General features: G+C 41.1%; 1 protein-coding gene across 2 annotated transcripts in view; it reads right to left on the bottom strand.

The window, feature by feature from the left end:
• The window catches only part of GRIP1 (glutamate receptor interacting protein 1), a 278,909-nt gene that overhangs the window by 99,047 nt on the left and 158,938 nt on the right, over positions 1-20,924 (bottom strand). For both annotated transcript variants that reach the window (XM_063133916.1, XM_063133915.1), the window contains exon 2: positions 8,086-8,166. In XM_063133916.1, the coding sequence (XP_062989986.1) occupies positions 8,086-8,166 (81 nt within the window). The remainder of the gene's footprint in view (positions 1-8,085; positions 8,167-20,924) is intronic.

Genomic DNA, 20,924 nt, shown 5'->3' with positions numbered 1-20,924 from the left:
CACACTTGTTGCAGTAGCACATATAATACAAACATTTACTATCCAGGGTGGGAGGGACTTGCAAAAAAAGCTTTTCCCAACCTGGTGCACTTCAGATGTTTTGGACTTCAACTCCCATCTACCCCAGCAGCATGGTCCATGGTCAAGAACGCTAGGAGGAATGTTGGGACCAATCTGATGGTCAGGAAGATTTGCCCAAAACATCCAGAGGGCAGCAGGTTGGGGAAGGCTGTGCAAAACCATATAGTCCTAAACAGCAAATGCATTATTATTATTATTATTATTATTATTATTATTATTTATAACATTTATATACCGCTCCACATCTAGACAGATTCTGGAGAGGTGAATAATAAAAGATAAAAAATATAAGGAGATAAAAGAATAAAACTCCATATCAAAGATTATTATTTTTAAAAAACAGAATACTGATAAAAACCCATGGCCGTGCAGCCAAGGAAGGCTTCCTGAAATAAAGGTGCTTTCAAGAGGTGCTGGAAACTACACAGTGTTGGTGCCTGCCTGACCTTCAGAGACAGGGAGTTCCACAGAAAGGCAGCCTCCACACTGAAGGCTCTTCTTCAGGTAGATTCCAATTGGATCATATGTCCATGAGGAACCACCAAGACATGCCCCCTGATGACCTCAATGACCAAGAAGGTTGATGAGGGAAGAGGTGCTCTCTCAGATAACCTAGTCCCAAGTTGTTTAGTACCAAAACTTTAAACCTGGCCAGGTAGCGAATAAGGAGCCCATGCAATTTCCTCAGCAAAGGAGCTGCATGCTGAAATAGGGCAGCTCCTGACAACAGCAGAGCTGCTGCATTCTGCAGTAGCTCCAGCTTCTGGAGCAGCCTTAAGGGAAGCCCTACATAGAGTACATTGCTGTAATCCAGTCTTAAGGTTGATAGTGCCTGTACCACTGTGGCCAAGAGGGATTTGTCATGTTGGACAAGTTGAGTATTTCATTTAAAGAAGAGAGGGTCAAACAGGCAAATAATGATTTTAGAAGAGGAAAGGAAATGGACAGTATAAAAGGGGTGGGCACTGATACGTTATCCGATTAATTTCAATGGGTCTACTCTAAGTAGGACTTACATTGGATTTTACCCATGGGATGTTTAAATAAAACTTAATGATGCATGAATCTTTACTTTTATTTAAGGAAAGCTGAGGACCCAACAGATGCCATCATCTGTTCTAGAGGGATGCTTTCATAACAACATTTCAATTTGCATTTCTCTATTTTTGGAGCCAATACAGATCAAAACTGACAACATTATGTATTTCATTGCCTTATCTCTGAGAAGCCATCACAAAAGTTTCTTGCCCAATTACTGGAGAGGGTCACTCCACTTCTGAAATCTCTTCATTGGCTTCCAATTCACTCCAGAATCCAATATAAACTTCTCCTGTTGACCTTCAAAGCTTTTCACGGTCTAGCTCCTGCCTATCTCTCCTCTCTCATCTCACACTATTGCCCCGCTCGTGCTCTCCGCTCCTCTGATGCCATGCTTCTCGCCTGCCCAAGGGCCTCTACCTCCCTTACTCGGCTTCGTCCTTTTTCTTCTGCTGCCCCTTACGCCTGGAACGCTCTTCCAGAACACTTGAGAACTACCAACTCAATCACAGCTTTTAAAAGTCAGCTAAAAACTTTTCTTTTCCCTATAGCTTTTAAATATTGAGTTTGTTCTGACCCTACACTGTCAGCTTCACCCTACCCGGTGCCTGTTTACACTTCCCTGTGCCTGTTTGCATTCTCTTTCCCTCCTTATTGTTTACTACAACTTTATTAGATTGTAAGCCTATGTGGCAGGGTCTTGCTATTTACTGTGTAATCTGTACAGCACCATGTACATTGATGGTGCTATATAAATAATAATAATAATAATAATAATAATAATAATAATAATAATGATGATGATGATGATGCTAGCAGTAACTGACAATAGCAAATTTTTCCTTAGCTGCTATGAACTGTCACTGTCAATGTCAACGTCAATGTCATCTCACTGATAGTCTACCAGCAGATTATAAACTGGTTTGATGCCCATGCTAGTCTATATTTTATATTATATTGCTTTATGTGCTTCATTTTTGCTTGTTGTGGCTTATGCCTTAAATAAATGTGGTTTACCTATTACACTATGTGAATATTTTTCACCAAAAAGATTGATCTAATAAAACATTTCACCTTACCTATTTGATATGACTTTTCATACTCTCCTTACAACCAAAAGTGCTTGAGAACTCTTTAAGATCAAACGGTAAAAATAATGAGGCCAGGCATGTAGGAAGGGAATGATGTTGCGTTAGTCTTCATCCTCACACAATTTATTGCTCATGGACACAACCATTCCCTATTAAATGACAGCATCTAAAATTTATAAGACATGTGCTCATAAATGCCTAGGTATTGTTCCGTATAAAGTTTTGAAATTGTTGGAAGAGGTAAATCAGCATGTATAAAAGAACCAGCTCAGTCCAAAGCCTGAAGCATTGGAACTGAGATCTGGGCACAAGTCCAATCTGTCCAGCAGAGGCAAGCCTGAGACTATGGAGGAATCTGATTATTATTATTATTATTATTATTATTATTATTTATTTATTTATATAGCACCATCAATGTACATGGTGCTGTACAGATTACACAGTAAATAGCAAGACCCTGCCGCATAGGCTTACAATCTAATAAAGTTGTAGTAAACAATAAGGAGGGAAAGAGAATGCAAACAGGCACAGGGAAGTGTAAACAGGCACTGGAGAAAGCAGATCTGGCAGTAGCCTGGACCTGGGGTGGATAGCAAGAGGCAGAGATTCTGTCTCCCCTCAACAGTTAATAACTGAATCTGGAAACAGGAGTGATTAGGAAGGGAGGTCCTTCAGTACCCTGGACAGGTCCTAAGGTCACAACATATTCTTGGTGCTTTGGCATTAACCGTAGTGCTTGGTGCTAGCTGAGTCCCTGGGTCTGACTACCCATCTACCTCCCCACCCTCTTCCTGAAGAATGGAGAGCCTTAAAGAGACAGCCCTTTGGCCTATAGCTTGGCATTCGGCTGGTTCTCCCTCAGTGGAGCAGAAGGCCCTTAAGGGTGAGGATGCTGGCCCCTTCTGGCATCTGGCTAGCAAGTTGAAGTCACTGGGGGTCCTGATTGCTGGATTTTGTGTCATGGCTCTGACCCAGCTTTTCTTAAGTCTGTGCTGCTCGTTCTCCCAACTCAGCTGGTTCCTATTCTTCTGTGTCAGTGTTCAATTCATTGCTGGTAACTGGGTCATGATACAATCTGAATGATGAATGGCATAAGACATGTAATTATTTCACTATTGACTAGAGACCAGCAGCGTAGCCCCATGTGAGGCTTTCCCACCAGTTCAATCACCCTTCTGCTATTCCGCACAGCATCTCCACCGAACACTGAATCTCACATGCATAAATCTTAGTCCATGTTTCATTAATGAAATTGAAGTTGATGAAAGTAGGAATTGTCTCAACTGGAAATTATTGTTTTTGAGTTAGGGCTAAGTGATATTTCTACAGTGATCGATCTGTGATGATTGCTACACACATGTAAGTCATCACTTGATCCTGTAATCATCAAGTAATGACCGTGCAGGTATGGACAAACCCTTATTTTAACTCTGCATCCGAACCTTCCCCTCAGTAGCTAGAATGTTCATAAACATTCCACATAGTCTAGCATAGGAGAAAATCTTTTTGCTATGAATATTGGCATGAGTCTTTGCTAGCTTTTCCTATAAGAATCGGGTTTCATATTTTAGTATTTCTCTCCCATAAGTAAGACAGTAGGAGAGCAAATCGGAGCCGATTGAGCTGCAGATAAATAGACCAGGCAGAGCAAAAGCAATTGTGGTTCCATTACTGCATATAGCCCTGGGCGCAAGAGGTAGGCTAAAAAGATTCGGCCTTGGCAAGATCCCCAGAGTGCAGCCAAATTACAAGTAGGTCTTGAGAACTGGATAAGGCTTTTAGAGCAGCCAGCAAGGAAGTTATTTATCACCATCTTTAAGTCAATAATTTCCTCACTTAACAAAACAATTGTGTGCATAAAAAGCCTTCCAATATTCTTTTCTCTGTAATTTAAGCAAACTTCAAATTATCATCAATCTGCCATGATTACATTCAGTTAAAGAGATTTTTGCAAAGCCATGCCCAGGTTATTTATGGTGTCAGCAGTTTTCTCTACTCTATTCAGGCATATAGGATTAGAGTCAAAATGTACTTAGGCATTTGCCTAAATCTATTCTAATTCGAAAAAAAGAAGTTTTAAAAATGAACTCTAGTACTAATTTGAGTAAGAATAAGCTTTTTTGACCAAAATAGACCAAAGTTTTATTTGTCATTTAGCACATGATGTATTAATTACTGTATGGTCGACTATTCTATACAATGATACAATACGGCTCTGTGTACTGTTTTCAAGGCATATACTTTTAATGCAGAATTAATTTTGCCACTAAAAGAAATGATACAATCAAACAGTTATTGAACTTTGTATCATTTCTTTTAGTGGCAAAATTAATTCTGAAACCTATTTCACAACAATCCCAGTTCCTGATTAAAAATGTTTTTTTGTTTTTAGACTGGGAGGATAGGGTATCTTGGTGGGTACTAAGAAAGGTGTCCAGGAGCACTTTAGTTGCCTCCCCCTGCTGGAATAACATTTAATTAACTGCTATTACTCTCAGTAAATCCGCACACTAGTCTTCAATGCTAGAATTCTTCCCTATGAAAGAATCAGTCATTTGTTGACATTGCACCAAGGTAGCAGGATGAAAATGCCAAGTACTGTCATGCCATGCATGAATCATATAGCTATCTAAAGCAGGGATAGGCAGAAGGCAGATCAGGATCTACTGGTAGATCTCTGGGCAATGTGTAATAGATTGATAATAGTCTACATATATATAAATCCAAATAGTCTACATATTCCTGGAAAGCAACTATCTTTTTCTGACTTTCCTGATCACACAAAACGTCACTTTCTCTATCTTAAAAATCTCCACTATGTTTTATTGGATTTTCAGTATTATACTCTGGCATGTGTTTGATGTTGAAGGACTGAATGTTCATTATTTTGTTACTCTAGACTGAAGTTACATCAATGTGGCAACAATGAAAAATGTGAACAGCAGTGACACTATGAATTGACTGGGAAGTCTCAGTGTTTTGGATGAAAGGTCTCTAATAGCCATGTTTTCCTATTGACTTCAAAGCATATGATGTAGTGGCAAGAGGTTAAGACAGTGATAAGATCATGTTTTGTATCTCTCTGCTGTAGGGTCGTCTATGTATGACAGTCACAAGAGAGAGGCTTGAATGAATTACTGATGGAGTGCTGAGCTGCTTTAGAAATAATTCTTCAACTACAGATGGATGGATCAGACTGTTTCTGGTCTAGGTCTGTTTTGCATGTATTCATTCAAATGTCTGTTTTAATGCATTTTCTCACAAAATAAACTTTCTCACGCTCAAAGTATACATTTTGGAATGCATTTAATCCTAAAATAATCATTTTTTATATATTTTGATACAATGTTGAGCCAAGAACTATACTGGAAAATTTGGAAAAGTGCAAAATTTGAAGAAAAACTATGTTCCAATCTGTATATATTTTGGGAGAGGTGCAAATCAGGTCAATTTGCTTTGAAATACATACTGGATGAAATCGTCTGTTCAACACACTGAATAGGACTCTACAAGCACATGCCTATCCTGCAGTACAATTTGCTACTGGTCTGGTTTCAGAAGTCAGTCCCCTATGACTAAACTGTCCTGCGCTGGCGAACGTGTCCACGACTATTCTGATTGCCACTTACATACAAAGCCAGACTCAGGATGGCAGCAATCAAGTGGCACACAGGCAGTGTCTTCTGGGAGGTGCTCACAAGGGCATATGCACACAGTATGGTTGCTTCTGCAGCACGACTAAACACGATGGCAGTGTCTATGCAGGCTGGCTCATTTACCTGAATTTCTTGCCAAGCCTTGGTGATTATCCAGGAGGAAAGGAAGCAATGAGCAAAACCTCAAACGAATTGCTCAACCAGCTGGTGTTTACCCATTCAAAGACATCCTCTAATTTGTCCTAATTATTATTAGCATGGACGTTTGCCATGAGAAGTTATGAGGGTTTTAGCTAGACCATCAGTGCAGGATAATTCCAGCAAGGCTATAAATCATGTTTCCATGTGAAAGAAAGAAATACAATAAAAGGCGCTCAAATCAACAGGACCAGCATTTGAGACCTTTGAGTTCACAGACTTAAGCTGGGTCGCTCACACATACTTTGCTAAGCTCTGTGATGCTGGCAATTGTTTAAACAGATGCCTAAAATAGGCCAGCCTTTGGAATCCTATCCTGATGGTCAGCTTCCTATCTCCAGGATAGCATGCAAGTTTGTTTTAATGTTGAATTGGGGCATCTTTACTGCCAGAATGTAGGCTCATCTGATTATAGCTCAGTGGCAGAGTACATGCCGAAGGTCCCAGCCATCTCCATTCAATCCCTGCCATCTCCATTTAAAAAACAATCATGTAACAGGCATAAGCCATCTGGCTGAGTCCCTGGAAAGCTGCTACCAGTCAGAGCAAACCATATTGGATTAGATGGCCAAATAGTCTGACCGGCTTTTACACAAATTCCAATGTTTCTGAAGAATGGGTCACATCACTAACGGCTTCTCTAAACAAGCTATTTATAGCACACTCATTTCTGACACTGTAAACAAACAGGACGTTTCCTGCGGCTTCCCCCTTACTCCACTGTAAAAAAGATCAGAGAAAAGCTGGCATAATGGTGTGAAATCGGCAGCGTGTAAAGCTGGCATTGTGCTATGAAGTTGCCAAGGAAAAGAAGAAAGGCTTTAAATGGAGAGAGAAGAGGGTAAAATGCCTCCCTGCAACAAAGGGAGGGAGATCTGATCCCCATGTGTCTACTCAGAAGTAAGTCCCATTGTGTTCACTGGGGCATACTCCCAAGTAAGCGTCACAAGAGTTGTAAACTTACAGCACAGTCTTACTTAGAAGTAAGTCCTGGCTTTCCTGGGGGCTGTAAGGAAACAGACGAAAACAAGATCATGTCAGGGAGGCACCCCCTCAATTCAAGCAACTGGGTCTGTCATTTAAAGGAGCCCCGGGAAGCAGCAGGTTCTTCTGCCTTGTCACCACTCTCTTCCTGTATAATTCAACTCATATCAATCGCACCAAGAACCAGGAAGCACAACAGTGCAGGGTGAACAATGGGAGTTCCCACAATGGAGAGATGCCCTAAGTCCTTGTTGCCTATTGTCTGCTTCCAGATGAAAAATAGTGGACTAAATCTGATACACAGAGTTATGGAGAAATTACTTGGCATAAGGTTTCTTAAGAATGCAGGCAATCACTCTACATACCATTTGTGTAACTCAACCTTGATCATGGGGTATTATTTTGTTTATGTTCAAATAGGTGCAGGACTCCAAGGTAGCGTCCAAAGCCATTAATTTGTCTTCAACATGCATCTCTACTTTTATACACATCCAGCAGACGATACAATCACATTTAATGAGATGAGCATGGACTGTACAACAACATGTGGACATAACAAATGATGTCTTGCAGTTCCTCTGCTCATGTTTTCTCTGTATTGTGCGAAATCGAGATTCACCTATCACCCACATTGTGAGGTATTTGAGCGCCACACAGTCTCATACGTCTCAATTCAGGGGAGATGTGTTTCATACGTTACACGGAAAGCATGAGTCCCTAGGGCTTTCTTAATTGTTGCTTGTTGATCCGAAGCCACCTAAGTTTAGTATATATCTACATGTTAGATTGCAAATCTATCATTCCCAGCCAACAGCCATGGCTGGCTGGCAATAATGGGAGTTGCAGTCCAGCACACCTGGAAGGCACCAAGTGGGGGAAGGCTGTCTTAGACAATTAGGAGCAGAAATTGCAACTATAACCTATCTGACCAATTTGAAGTGATTTCCACAAGGAGAGCTGAAGTCATCTAACGAACTCAAAGAATCTCCCCTGAACAGTGGTTTAAGAATAATTTCATACTAAAAATAGCAGTATACCTGGAATACTCTGTCTCCTTACAGCCAATGCTCCTTCGGGTGGTTTTGTCTGGTTTGCAGATTTAGTATAGGGACTCTCATCTGAAACACAGAAAACATTGACAATTTCAGTTTCAAGGTGAAACCAACATCTCAGCTGAATCCCCAGATGAATGATACTGCTGCGTTACAGTAAGAGAGTAAAGTATGTGTTTATGAAATTGAATTGGAATTAGAAAGCTGCTACATTAAATGCTCATAGCCATCAGAGCCACCTCACATCTTATTAATCTCCCCAAAATGAATGTAAAACGTAGGAATGAATGGCTGCATGAGTGTAGCCCTATTCAGGCATTCCTAATCTGTGGAGAGTAAACATGAGACAAAGAGGAACGTGCTAGCCCAGCCTCCGTTGTCACTTCCATCGCCCTCTGCACATTCAGTGTTCTGCATCATGTGGACCAGCTTCCTCTCCTTTCACGAGATTAGGAACATCTCAATAGGGCTTGTATAAAAGGTGAGAAGCCTCTGCATGTATTCTTAGAGCTTCTCTACATGAGTCTTTCATTGTACGCTCGCCATTCCCTACTCACAGTTGTTTATGGGTTTTTTAGATGACATAGGCTGAGTTCAGATGACACGGTAATCAATGGGGGTGGGAGTAATAGGAGAAAAATGGAAATCAACCGTTGATTGATGTGTCATCCAAACTCAGCCATAGTCACCCTCCAGTTTTGCTTCTGTCTTTAAACAGTACTTTCAGTGATGGTTGTTTTAAAAACAGGGAAAATGTGGCATTATTAGTGAAAGTAAATGCTTCTTTCACTTGTGTAATTGTGTTATTCTGCTATACCCCAGTGCCACCAAGAGATTATGTAGTGGGAAAGCAGGAAAGGAAATGTTCTTAGTGTAACACTTGGATCTCAATTCTGTGACAAAACTGAAAGTAGATATACCAGATTAACAGACTCCTGTAGAAAAGCTTATAGTCCTATTAGTAAATGAAAACTACTAATTAGGAACAGATAATTTTGTTAGTCCTGCCCACAATTAAAGAGCTTTAAACACATCTGTAAACATATGCAGCTGCCATAGAAAGAGTCAGGCTACTCCTCTGTCTACTCTGATTGGCAGCAGCTCTCCAAGGTTTCAGGAAGACAATTTGTTCACTGGAGTGGAACCTCCCAGGGCTCCCAACCAGCCCACCAAAGCCCTGGGAGAGCCCCCCCTCCTCATCAAGAGCTAGGAGCAAAGGGAGAGAACTCAGCCCAAACCTGCTGTCTACAGTGCCTTGAAGCGGTGGTTGCCAAAGGCTTCCCTTATCCCTTCCCTTTCCCAATGGAAAGACCACTGGCAAAGCAGTTTGCTCTGTCCTTATTTCCGCAGCAAGTAAAGAAGCCACTCAGGCTGGAGAAGCAAGAACAGAGCGCCCTGCTTCACCAGCTCCATCTAGCTGATGGAGTTGGTGAACCAGCTCCCTTTTAAATGCTGTACAGCTGTTTTCCGAGCCAAGGGGATGGGAGGGAAAAGACCTGACTTTGCTCCATGATCTTGCCCACACAATTCAGGAAGCAGCTGAGAAGTGGCAAAGACGGGGCTTCATATGTGAGTGGGTGAGAGAGTGGATTAATGTGCCTGTGTGTGAATGAATGTGTGAATGAGAGAAAGAGGGAAAGAGAGAGAGAGAGGTAGTTTACCCACTTTTTAATCTAGCCATGCCCACCAATGGCATGTTGCTCCCAGAGAGTTAGCCAGGAGGGAATGTGGCCTTCCAGCTGAAAAGATTTCCCCACAGCTGCTTGAAATGGAGCGGCAGGAGATCGGTGCTAGGACACCCTGGCCCTTTCTACACCTAAGGATTATCCCAGGAAAATGGAGGGATCGTTCCTGCCTGCTCCCGGGATCCTCTGTGTGTCATTTGGATGCACAGGAACGATCCCAGGATGCTCCTGGGGGGGGAAGGCAGGTGTAGAAACAGCCCCTGTGGCTGATCTATGCCTTCAGTACCCCCACATGCCTTGGAAATCCAGCTCTTGGAAAGCCACTCCAGGAGAGGCAATCTGGAATAGGAAAACAGCTGGTGCATTTGTGTGGGGTTATTAAGCACTTCTCCCTACCATTTCTTCACTCTCAATTACCCTTTTTTGAAGTTGCTTTTCAAGCTAAAATAAAAGGAAAGGGACATCAGGCTATATTTATATGGGTTTGTACATAATGTGTAGTTTGGCCCAGAGTCATCAGAGGCTCAGTGGAAGAGAAATGTGTACTCTGCAAGTTGTTGGAGCTTTAATTTTATGTGCCTAACATCCTCTGCCCTTTCATTGTGAAACCTTACTCATCTATTTACAGCCTAGTTAGGGAAGGCTGCTGCTGTAGCGAGGCAATATATTCTGTACAGAGGAATGTGTAAATCAGGTGTGTTTTAGTAACAATATGGGAAATCATTTTTTCACACACCAGTCATTTTCTGCCTATAGGTGCCCTGCTAATGGACAATTTAAAAAAAAAAATCTGAAAGATGCCTTTAAGTGGCAAAGAACTATTTAAGTCCAATATGGTTTCGGACCAGACTACCAGAAAGACTGCCTTCTCCGATATGGGCCTGCCTAGTCCTTGAGATCTTCTGGAGAGGCTCTTCTTTCGAGACTACCACTATCAGAGGCATATTTGGTGGCAATGCAAGAGAGGGCCTTTTCCATGGAACTTCCTCTGAAGGGAAGCTATATTGCCGCCGCCTCTGATGTCCTTCTGCCAGCAGGCAAAGACTGCTTTATTCAAGATAGCCTTTAGCCTGTAAGGGGGTCCGTTGGTTTGGATGCTGCTTTTATTCTGTTGTTTTTATTGTATTTTAATGTGTTCTATTGTTTTCATCTATTTCACATTGTTTTTGCCTTGAATTCTATTTTTTGGTAGAAAGGTGGGTATATAAATCAAATAAAGCCAGTGTGGTATAGTGGCTAAAGTGTTGGACTGGGAGTCAGGAGATCTGGGTTCTAGTCTCCACTCAGTCATGGAAGCCTAATGGGTGACTCACGGACTCGCCAGTCACGGACTCTCAGCCCAACCTAACACACAGTGCTGTTGTTGTGAAGATATAATGGAGAGCAGGATTATGAATGTTGCCTTCGGTTCCTTGGAGGAAAAAAGGTGGGGTATAAATGTGATAAATAAATAAATCAGCACGCCTGAAAAACCTTATGCCCAGGGAAGCAGCATTAAGGTGCCTGACAATGACGAAGGACTACCAAGTATCAATAAATCATTTGAGGAAACTGCGCAACTGAATAGGGTTTATCACACTTACTCCATAAGCAGTAAAAATAATACAAAATTAAATTCTATTCTGGTTCTCAAGTAGCTCTTAATGTACCATCAATTTGCATTTTTTTCTTTGAACTGAAAAGGCCAATTAGTTTTAACCATATGCATATTTACATGCTTTAAAAATAAATGGATGAGGATATCAAAGACTGACATTATCTCGGGTGGCATCCCAAGATGAGCAAAAAAATCAGTAGTTTAATAATAATAAAAAAACCCTTTCGACTGACCCTCTTGAGGTTTTATTTTTTCTTTACTGATTACAGTATTTATCACTTGAAACATCTGGGATTCCTTTGGAAGTTACTTCAAAGTGGGAAGTCCATTCACTTTCATTCAATATGGTGAGAATAACTTAAAATCTCTTCTCAGTCAAAAAGCACCACACACGATACGACAGTGTCCCCCTGCCCTCAGCATTCAACTATGTTTCCTATACCACATTCCACTTAGGCAGAAGTGCAGAGCAATTATAAGGTGGTGGTGGTGGGGGAAGTCCATGGTGGAGGAATTACCACTTCCTAAACTTTGCTGGCTTGGCATGGCCAAGGGAGAAGGTGTGAGGGAGAGGCTTTCCCTGTCCCATTGCCTCCAATGGGGCTGAATTTGCTGTGCCAGATTTTAGGCTGGCTGTGTTTGGGGTGGGGGGTATGCTGGGAATAGTGGAGGCTGGTGGCTCCATTTATAGAGCGGAGGTGATTCCATTCTGGGTTTCAGTTAGGACCCGCCAGAACTCTAAAGATGCTATCCAGGGTTGTGAACCATATACCCCCCAAAAGAGTTCAGCACCTTTAGAGTCCTGGCTGTTTTAACTAAAACCCATAATGGAACCACCCCTTCAATATTGGAGCCACCAGCCTCCCATGGCTGGGAGTATGAGGGTGTCTGGGATCTTATGGATCCTTGGCTACCCTGATATGCTCTCAGACCACTAGCTTGGCTGCCCATCCGGCACAACCCGACAGCGAGGCAGACACAGCGGCGGAAAAGTCCACTGCCATCCAAAGTAGGCCTTTGCAGGTATGCCTCCCTTTCTTCCCAAGGACAATAAGGCCCACATTATTTTATGACCCTGATATGCTCCTCTAGGAACCATAGAATTGAAGCCTTAAGTAATTAAACAAAACAAAACAGTGAAAGTAAAAAGCAATTACACTATTGTAGAGGTGTATTCTTTTAAAGAAGTGCATAGTAATTAGGGAAGAGTGGATTTCCCTAGTTCCATTCTGCTTTTATTCTGTGAGTTTGCCCTCCTTTCAATTAAACATGTGTAATTTCTAAAATTAAAACTGGAGCCAGCAAATGTGCAAGTTGCACCAGCTTTCATTTCCTTGCACTTGTTTTTTTTCTTTTCTTTTTGCTTCTCCCTTACTGATGCACATAAGCGATCATTGATGAAAGATAACGTGTACGGACAAATGATCACATGATCATGCAAGTAGACAATCAAATGAGGAACCAACCACATCCGGATTCCCTTTCCTGTCATGTTTTATCAATGCATGCAAGGACTTACAAGCTTTGGGAAGTTCTCAAGGAAAACTAAAAGGGAAGGAAGTGCAAGCTGTGGCACTCTTCAGGTGTGCAGCAACCTCTACAAAGTCAGGAAATCAACTAAGAGGAACAGCAGATTCCTAAGATATTGATCCACGCTGCAAACAAACAGGATCAGGCAATTCAGAATCCCAAAAGATAAGAACATAGGACAAACATAAGAAGAGCCATGCTGGATCAGACCAAGGGCACTCTATTCACACAGTAGCCAACCAGCTGTCGACCAGGAACCCACAAGCATACCCTCCCACCCATGTTACCCAGCAACTGGGGCATATAGGCTTACTGCCTCTGATACTGGAGGTAGCATATAACCATCAGGACTAGTAGCCATTGATAGACTTCTCCTCCAGGAATTTAACCAACCCCCTTTTAAAGCCATCCAAATTGGTGGCCGTCACTACATCTTGTGGTAGCAAATTCCATAGTAACTATGAGCTGTGTGACAAATTACTTCCTTTTATCTGTCCTGAATCTCCCACTGATCTGCTTCATGGGATGACCATGGGCAATCCCGATGGAAAGAATAGTAATGCGAGTACAAGCCTGCTTAATGCCAGGGGAGGGGCTGTGGCTCAGTGGTAGAGCACATGCATTGCAAGCAGCAGGTTCCAGGTTCAATCCTTGACATGTACAGGTGGGGCAGAAAAAATCCTGCCTGAAACTCTGGAGAGCCCCTGCCGCAGCTAGATGGACCAGTGGTCTGCCATGGTGCAAGGCAGCTTCTTGTGTTCCTGATGCCATCCCTGGAACATGCTAACTGATTAGTAACACTAATCAACAAAACAAATGAAATGCACAGTCACTGAGGAAAATGAAATAATATTTATCTAGACCAGCAAATGCAAGTGCATACCCCCATTTTACCTCTCTCATCTCTAGGGGGAATCATACTGCAGCTATCTAATTCTACAGTGGAAACAACAACATTACTATGTAGAAGCATTTCTTGGGATGCATTCATTACATGAGTAGATTTTTTTTTTAAAAAAAATTCTCTGGCTGAGAGATTAGACAGCCTGCGATAAACAAACAATTTCCAGCAAGTCATGTTGTTCTGAGGCAACTGCTGTGCCAGCAATTCCCTTAACTCAATGACTACAGAAAATGCTCTTTATGCAGCTACCCTGCAGGAAGAAGGACACCTAGCATGTTTTTGTTTTTTTTGGAGTTTATGTGTAAAAGCTATCAAGTTATGTAGAAAAGCTACTTTTTATTGACATTTTGGTAGCAAAACTGCCAGGAGCATTACTGCCTTGTAATTTGCTATATCTCATGGTTGCTTGATTTCTTTCCTTCTTTCTTTTCTTTTTTTAAAATGGCCACATTCGATAATTAGGTTTTTATAGATCTGTATATTGTGTGGTCAAATAATTTTGTACCTATTAACCAAGTTGGTACTGGACCCGATGACTAAAAACTTTACAAACCACTTGTTTTGAAACAATATTATGTTTAAGTTATATATTAACTTTAAATTATCTATTAACTTTAAATTAATATATAATTTAAAGTTAGTAATTTGTTGGTCATCCCTTTTTGTCTGCCTTCCTGTTGAATGATTCTCATTAAACACACTTCAATTGAAAAGCTCTTGACAAGCAGATTCCATGACTAACAATAGTTTTCACTATAATTCAAAGTCAGGAGTTTATTTAGTAACAGTGTCACCAAATTCCAGCTTACTCACAACATGTGCACCACGGACAGCGAATCTGAATTTGTTGCCTATCTCCTGACTGTTGGTCATGGTACTGCAAAAGAGTTTCCTACTGTTGGAAGGCATGATCAAGATCCCAGACTCATGTATTGTTAATGAGGACATTGTCACTACTGTCTATGGGACTTACTTTAGTGAGGCAGCTGTACGTGCTAATGCAGGCAATCTCATTTTGGGTCACAAGAACGAGCACTGTGACTACATCAACCAGATGGTATTGGACAGAATGGAATGCAACGGAAGGACCTACTTAAGCCCAGATGAAGTCACTGGTGATGATGCCAGGCTTGATACCCTTTGAAGTTCCTAAACATTCTCAACACAAGTGTTTTGCAACCAAGCAAACCGACTCTGAAGAAGGGCGCTGTGTTTATCCTGCTAAGGAACTTGGATGTGACACAGGGTCTTATCAATGGCACAAGGTTCATCATGCTTGCCATGTACAACAACTGTTTACATCAGGAAGCCCTCAATGGACAGGCTAAGGGCAATCAGATCTTCATGTCAAGGATCAGCTGGTTCAAGTTTTGCCAGTTACCTATTTGTCTGGCCTTTGCCATTAGCATCAACAACAGCGAGGGACAGACTATCTCTCTACACCAGTCTTCTGCCATGGAAAACTAGGTTGCCATGAGTTGTATGTGCTCATTGGCAAACTGCAAGATTCAAGTTGATGATGGACCAGAACAAGAATGTTACAGTTGTTGCCCTGGAGTTTACACCACAAATATATTATTTAAGGATGTTTTGAAAAGATAAAAGATGTAACCCTTTGAATGTTTCAATAAATGCAGTTAGTTAATTTAAACCTTTCATTAGATTTGATTTTTCTCTGCAAACTATGTTTGTGGGTAACCCACTTGTTAGATTAAATATTTTTGAGTATGATTTGTATTCAGTAGATTAAAAAACAACAACATGAATGGTGCAACAGAAATTAAAGGCTTTGATATACACTTATAAAAGTTCAGAAATATTGGCAAGATTAGGATAAGTGTGCCAGATAGATGCAAATAGCTTATTCTGAAAAAGAAAAGAAAATAGATCCTTCTACCAAAGCAAAATATAAAAGAGATATATAAATATGGCTCTCCTTCTGAAATAGGGACTTCTTCTACCAAGTGTGGCTCCTTCTTGTACCAAGAAGATGCCAAGTAGGGTAAGAAGTTTGTGAGGTTGATTTTCTCAAAACAGTCAGTAAGTCTCCCATTTGACTTTGAGCTTTTGACATTACCTTCACAGAGAAAGAAGGAGCTGTGCTCGAGCAGCTCCCACACTGCCACAAAAATAACATCAGAAGGGGCTATTTTGGAGCACAGTTCATTTGCTGTCACATTAATAGACACAGAAGTATCTGCCTTCCCCCCACCCCTTATAAATGCAGTAGATTTAGGCATGGCTGACCTACAAGAAACTTTAGAATTGTAATCTGGAGTAATTCTGACTGTTATGTTTTGCTTAACTGAGATTGATTAAACTGGAGGAAATGTCAAATTAATCTGATTCTGTCCTCAGTATAACTGTCTACTGTGAACCAGCATAGCCTCCTAAGTTCTGCTCACTAGGGCTAGCTCGAACAGTTTCGCTGGGTATTAACGTAAAATTTCCTTCTCAGTGTCTAAGTACACATTATTTTTAATGAGGTAAAGTGATGTAAGTTGTGTTTGTTGTTGTTGTTGTTTTAAATATATATATTTATAATTATATAAATATAAATATTTATATAATATTTATATTTAAATATTATATTTGCTCATATTTTAATGAGCATGCATTCCTTTCCCTGATATAAATTGGCACCACAGGACGTAGGAGGAGAAAATTTTCCTCTGCAGCATGGCAAGCAGCGATCGATCAATCAATCAATCCATCCCCGTGGTGTCAATTTGTCAGGAACCCGGACACCCACCACATTTTCCAGGATCATGTTGGAAAAAGAATCCATCCCCCAGGCTTGGTTTTAATTTTTTAATTTTTATTTTTTAAAAAAGCTGCCCTAATGTCACTTCAAGCAATGCATTGAAAGTAACATTAGTTCCCTAACATCTTCCTTTTCAACCACTGATATATAGCTGTTGCATCTAATCCAGAAGACTAGCACTGAATGAAAAAGCAAAGTGTATCATTATGTATTCATGTCAACATTGTTCACTTAGTCTTTATGGAGCTCTTGGCAGTCTGGCCCTCTCTCAGCTTCTGCATCAACTCAAGCTGCACTGATTCTGTTGGATGATCTACAGCACCCTTCCCCAAGCTGGATGCCTCCAGATGTGTTGGACTGCAACTCCCATCAATCCTAGCCAGCGTGATCTACAGAGTGCTCAGAAAGCCAATCCTGACATCTTTCTGGTGTATTTTCTCTTCCTGCTGGAACATATATTTCCTCAATTTCTTCCCTTTCTTGAACACAGACATTGCTGTAATGGGAGACAGCTTGAAAATAAGATTGCCGGGGAGGGGGGGGGTCGCCCACGCTCTTACCTGCCAACCCCAGCATCCTTCCTTTCCCTACCCTAACTCCTTTGCTTCTTCATTCCCTTCTCACACATTTACTTTACATAAGCACAGAGGGAGTGCAGTTAAATGGAAAATTAGAGTAGCAAGACCTTCTACCCCATTAAACTCCTGCAGTCTACATCCCTCTCTCTCAGGGTTTAGCATTCTGTGGCCATTTATGCCTTCATCAGCAGAGGGATACAGGATGCCCATGGCAAGGGAATTCAGCAGCTGCTAGCCCCCCAGTGGTAGTGGCCCTATCTAGATCAAGGCAGAAGTAAGGTCTGAGTTTCAAATCAAAACAAAGCCCCTCTTTTGAACCCAAATGAAGACAGCACTGGAAGGCATCACTTTGCAGCATGTCAGCATCCCAGTTTTTTTTTTTTTAAGTTTTAACTTTTGAAAAATCTTAAGAAATAAAATAGAAAAAGAAATCAGGAGGGGGTCAGAGTCAGACGTGTCTGTGGGCACATTAGTGCTCACAGGTACCAAGTTGGAGACCCAAATTTTAAAGTAACAGCTTTTCTTCCCATATAAGTTCTCTTTAGCCTTAAGGAAAGTAATGAGGTGGCATATAAGTTGCTGATTACTATTTATGTTAAGTGGAAGATTTACCATGGGGTCAAATTTCTGAACAGCCCTTAAAGAATGTTGTGAAACTGGACCTGGAGAGATCGTTGTGGCATGTTAGACTGAGGCCAGCAGTCTCTTATTTAATAGTGCTTCCTGGGCAGGCACTAGAATAAATAGCGGACTGGGCGAGGAATGCATTTGCTGCCACCCCCACATGTAGTCAGTTTTGCAGAGCCACTCAAGAGTATCTATGAGGCCTGGTGCAGGTGTGATGTCCATCGAGAACGACATTGCTCAAAACCTTAATCTCTAAGCCCCTATGATACAGTTTGCAGAAGCCAATGTTCAAAAAGCCACATTCTGAGCAGTGGCAACTCAGTAGAACTGTCACAGGTTTTCCTTATAATTTTTTTGTTGTTGTTTGATAGCAATTCCTATCTTTTGGTAAGCACTCTTTATTTTAGAATATCCATTATTTTTTATCTTTAAAAATAATAAAGAAAAGTTATATAAAAAAAGTATCTCGCTGAACTGTTTCAGCTTAATTTTGTTAATATTTATATAGTGCTTATTAGGGATCTGCACTAGCCCTGGAATAATCTGGTAACCGTGAACATCCACGGAACATTCGATCTTCCAGAGCAGAGACTGGCCGCTTCCAAACCCATCGATTAATATCAGAGCAGAGATGTGGCCAATTGGAGCTTCTAGAGTCTCCGGAATTATCCTGGTGTGTTTGGGTATCTCCATATTTGGAAGTTGCTGAGTGGGGTGAGGGGTAGCTTTGATATTGACTTCTGTGGATAACCAATAGGAATAGCCACAACGGTGTTCTCCTCCAATTGTAGTGTTCAAGGAAGTGGGAAACACTAACTGGTAGCTGCTCATTCTGGGTGAGGGGGGAGAGGAAGTGTGTTTCTGCTCGGACTCATAGAAGTCAATCATCCACATTTCCTCAGTGTGAAAGTGCTGTTGGGCTCACTGGTGAGTGAGAAAGTGTGGCAGGCTCTTTATGTCAGTGGCTGGGTGCAGGTTCTCCCTCACTCCATCCAATAGATCTGGAGGGCACCTGGTTGGAGAAGGCTGGAGTGGGGAACTTTTTTTAAAAAAATCCTAAAAAGTAAAGGCATAAACCAATCTAATTCAAACTTGGTGGAGCTAAAGCCCTCCTTAAGAGCTATCACATTGTCATGTTTCATCTTTTTATGTATAAAAATTGCACAGATGTAAGATTTTTAAAATTTTCATTTAAAAATTCCTAAAAAATCAAAGCATGAACCGATTTGATTCAAACTTGGTGGGGCTAAAGCTCTCCTTAAGAGCTATCACTGTGCTACGTTTTATCTCTTTGTCTTTAAAAATGAGGGAACTGTAAGCATTTCTGTTAATACCAGTTACCCAAATACTGAATGGTTCTTCGAGGGTAATTCGACGAGGCAGAGAGATGGGAGGGGCTCTGATATTGAGGCAGAGAATCACTTCTACAGAGCTCCAGATCGGATTTCAAGACAGAGAAGACCCACTTTGCACACCCCTAGTGCTTATAATGTTTACAGTGTTTGAAATGATAAGTGCTTGGTAGCATTGCCTCAAAGTAACACTGTATTCCATGGATTTTTACCTTGTGCAAATGACATCAAACTGGAAATTAAAAAAGAAACAGACTTTAAAACTAACTGAAGGAAGATCTTTTTTTTTTTTAGTTAGTACCCAAACAGCATGTAGAACGTTGAAAGAAAGGTTACAGGCACTTGTTCATTTTTGCCACCCTAGCTCACTGCAGGCAGTGCATTAAAAAAAAAACCACAGCCATTGAGCTCAGCTTCTAAGCTTGGCGCCCCCCTCAGCCATGTGCCCCACCGGGTGACCGCCCAGCTCACCCACTCCTAAGGCCAGCCCTGGGTGCTTCCTTGCTGCAGATAATGCAAATCTTTGATTTTCATCGTGAACGACATAATTTTACAGCTAGTAATTTCAGAATATATATTCAAGTGCCTACTCAATGCTAGCACTAATATTCATGAAAATATGCAAAGCCATGGTAGTAATATTACTTTTTTTTTTACAGAAGCCTCGGCATGGTGTCTTGATCAAATAAAGAAAAGTACACATTTAAAGAGGAAATTTCTAGCCTTAATGTGTGCAAAGTGCAATGGAGATTAAAAGTGGGATAAAATGCTAAGTATCATATGCTCATGAAGGGGATGAAATACTGAAGCAAAAATAATTTATGATGTCACTGTTTCCTGAAACCTGCTGAATAATGGCCTATATTTGAAACTACAATGGAGTCAATATTTTCAGACAAGTATTGAAAAAAAAGATTGAGAACTCTACTTCCAGAAGTTTAATTTTAAAGCATCAAATTAGAGCATCAAATTACAGCTAATATTTTCACTACTTTTACCACAATATTTCTATTACACTGGAGCAAGGTACATATAGGCAGATCATTTTCTTTCTGATGCATAGTATACATAGCCTGCATTATCTGCTTCATAAACTGGCAGAACTTCAACATTCTGCTAGGCATATAAATTGCCCTTTCTCACTCAGGCTTGTCAGGGAATCTGTGGACAAATCATCAATGAAGTGATCAATCACCTTCTATTCAATGGTTCAAAGACTCCAACTTTAAATTGCCAGTGACTCCTAATGCATTTTTAACAGTTACTCTAAATGGTACATTTAGAAACCCACACCCCAGATGCTTTGGACTCCCATCAACCTAGCCACCATGCCCAAGAGTCAGGAAGTTGTAGCCAAAACATCTGGAGGGCACCAGGTCAGGAAAGGCTGAGCCAAGACCAGAATTACCTGATACATTTATCACGATACAAACCCAATATGCAGAAGATACAGCATATGTAATACTTGCATAGGATTATTCTTATTCCTATTTATTCTGTTTCCAACAGTGTGCATAAATTCTGCACTGCGGACACTGCCTCTACCTAGTCCCAAATGGGTTGGACAAGACAAAAAGGCTTTGCTGAGAAGTTTTGAGAAGGAGACTTGAGAAGGTAAGAAAGACAGTCTTGCGGATAGAGAGAGTTCTTCTTGACTGGCTTCACATAACATGACAACCCATTGTGGGCAACTAGCCTTGATGGGTTGTTGTGTCATCCAAACCCAGACTGTGTCCTACAGGTGGCTTATTTTTCAGCAACAAGCCAGTCTGACAACCCATGGTTTG

This window comes from Elgaria multicarinata, chromosome 9 (assembly GCF_023053635.1).
Source record: "Elgaria multicarinata webbii isolate HBS135686 ecotype San Diego chromosome 9, rElgMul1.1.pri, whole genome shotgun sequence".
Classification (NCBI taxonomy): domain Eukaryota; kingdom Metazoa; phylum Chordata; class Lepidosauria; order Squamata; family Anguidae; genus Elgaria; species Elgaria multicarinata.
This window is presented reverse-complemented; position numbering and strand designations above follow the sequence as displayed.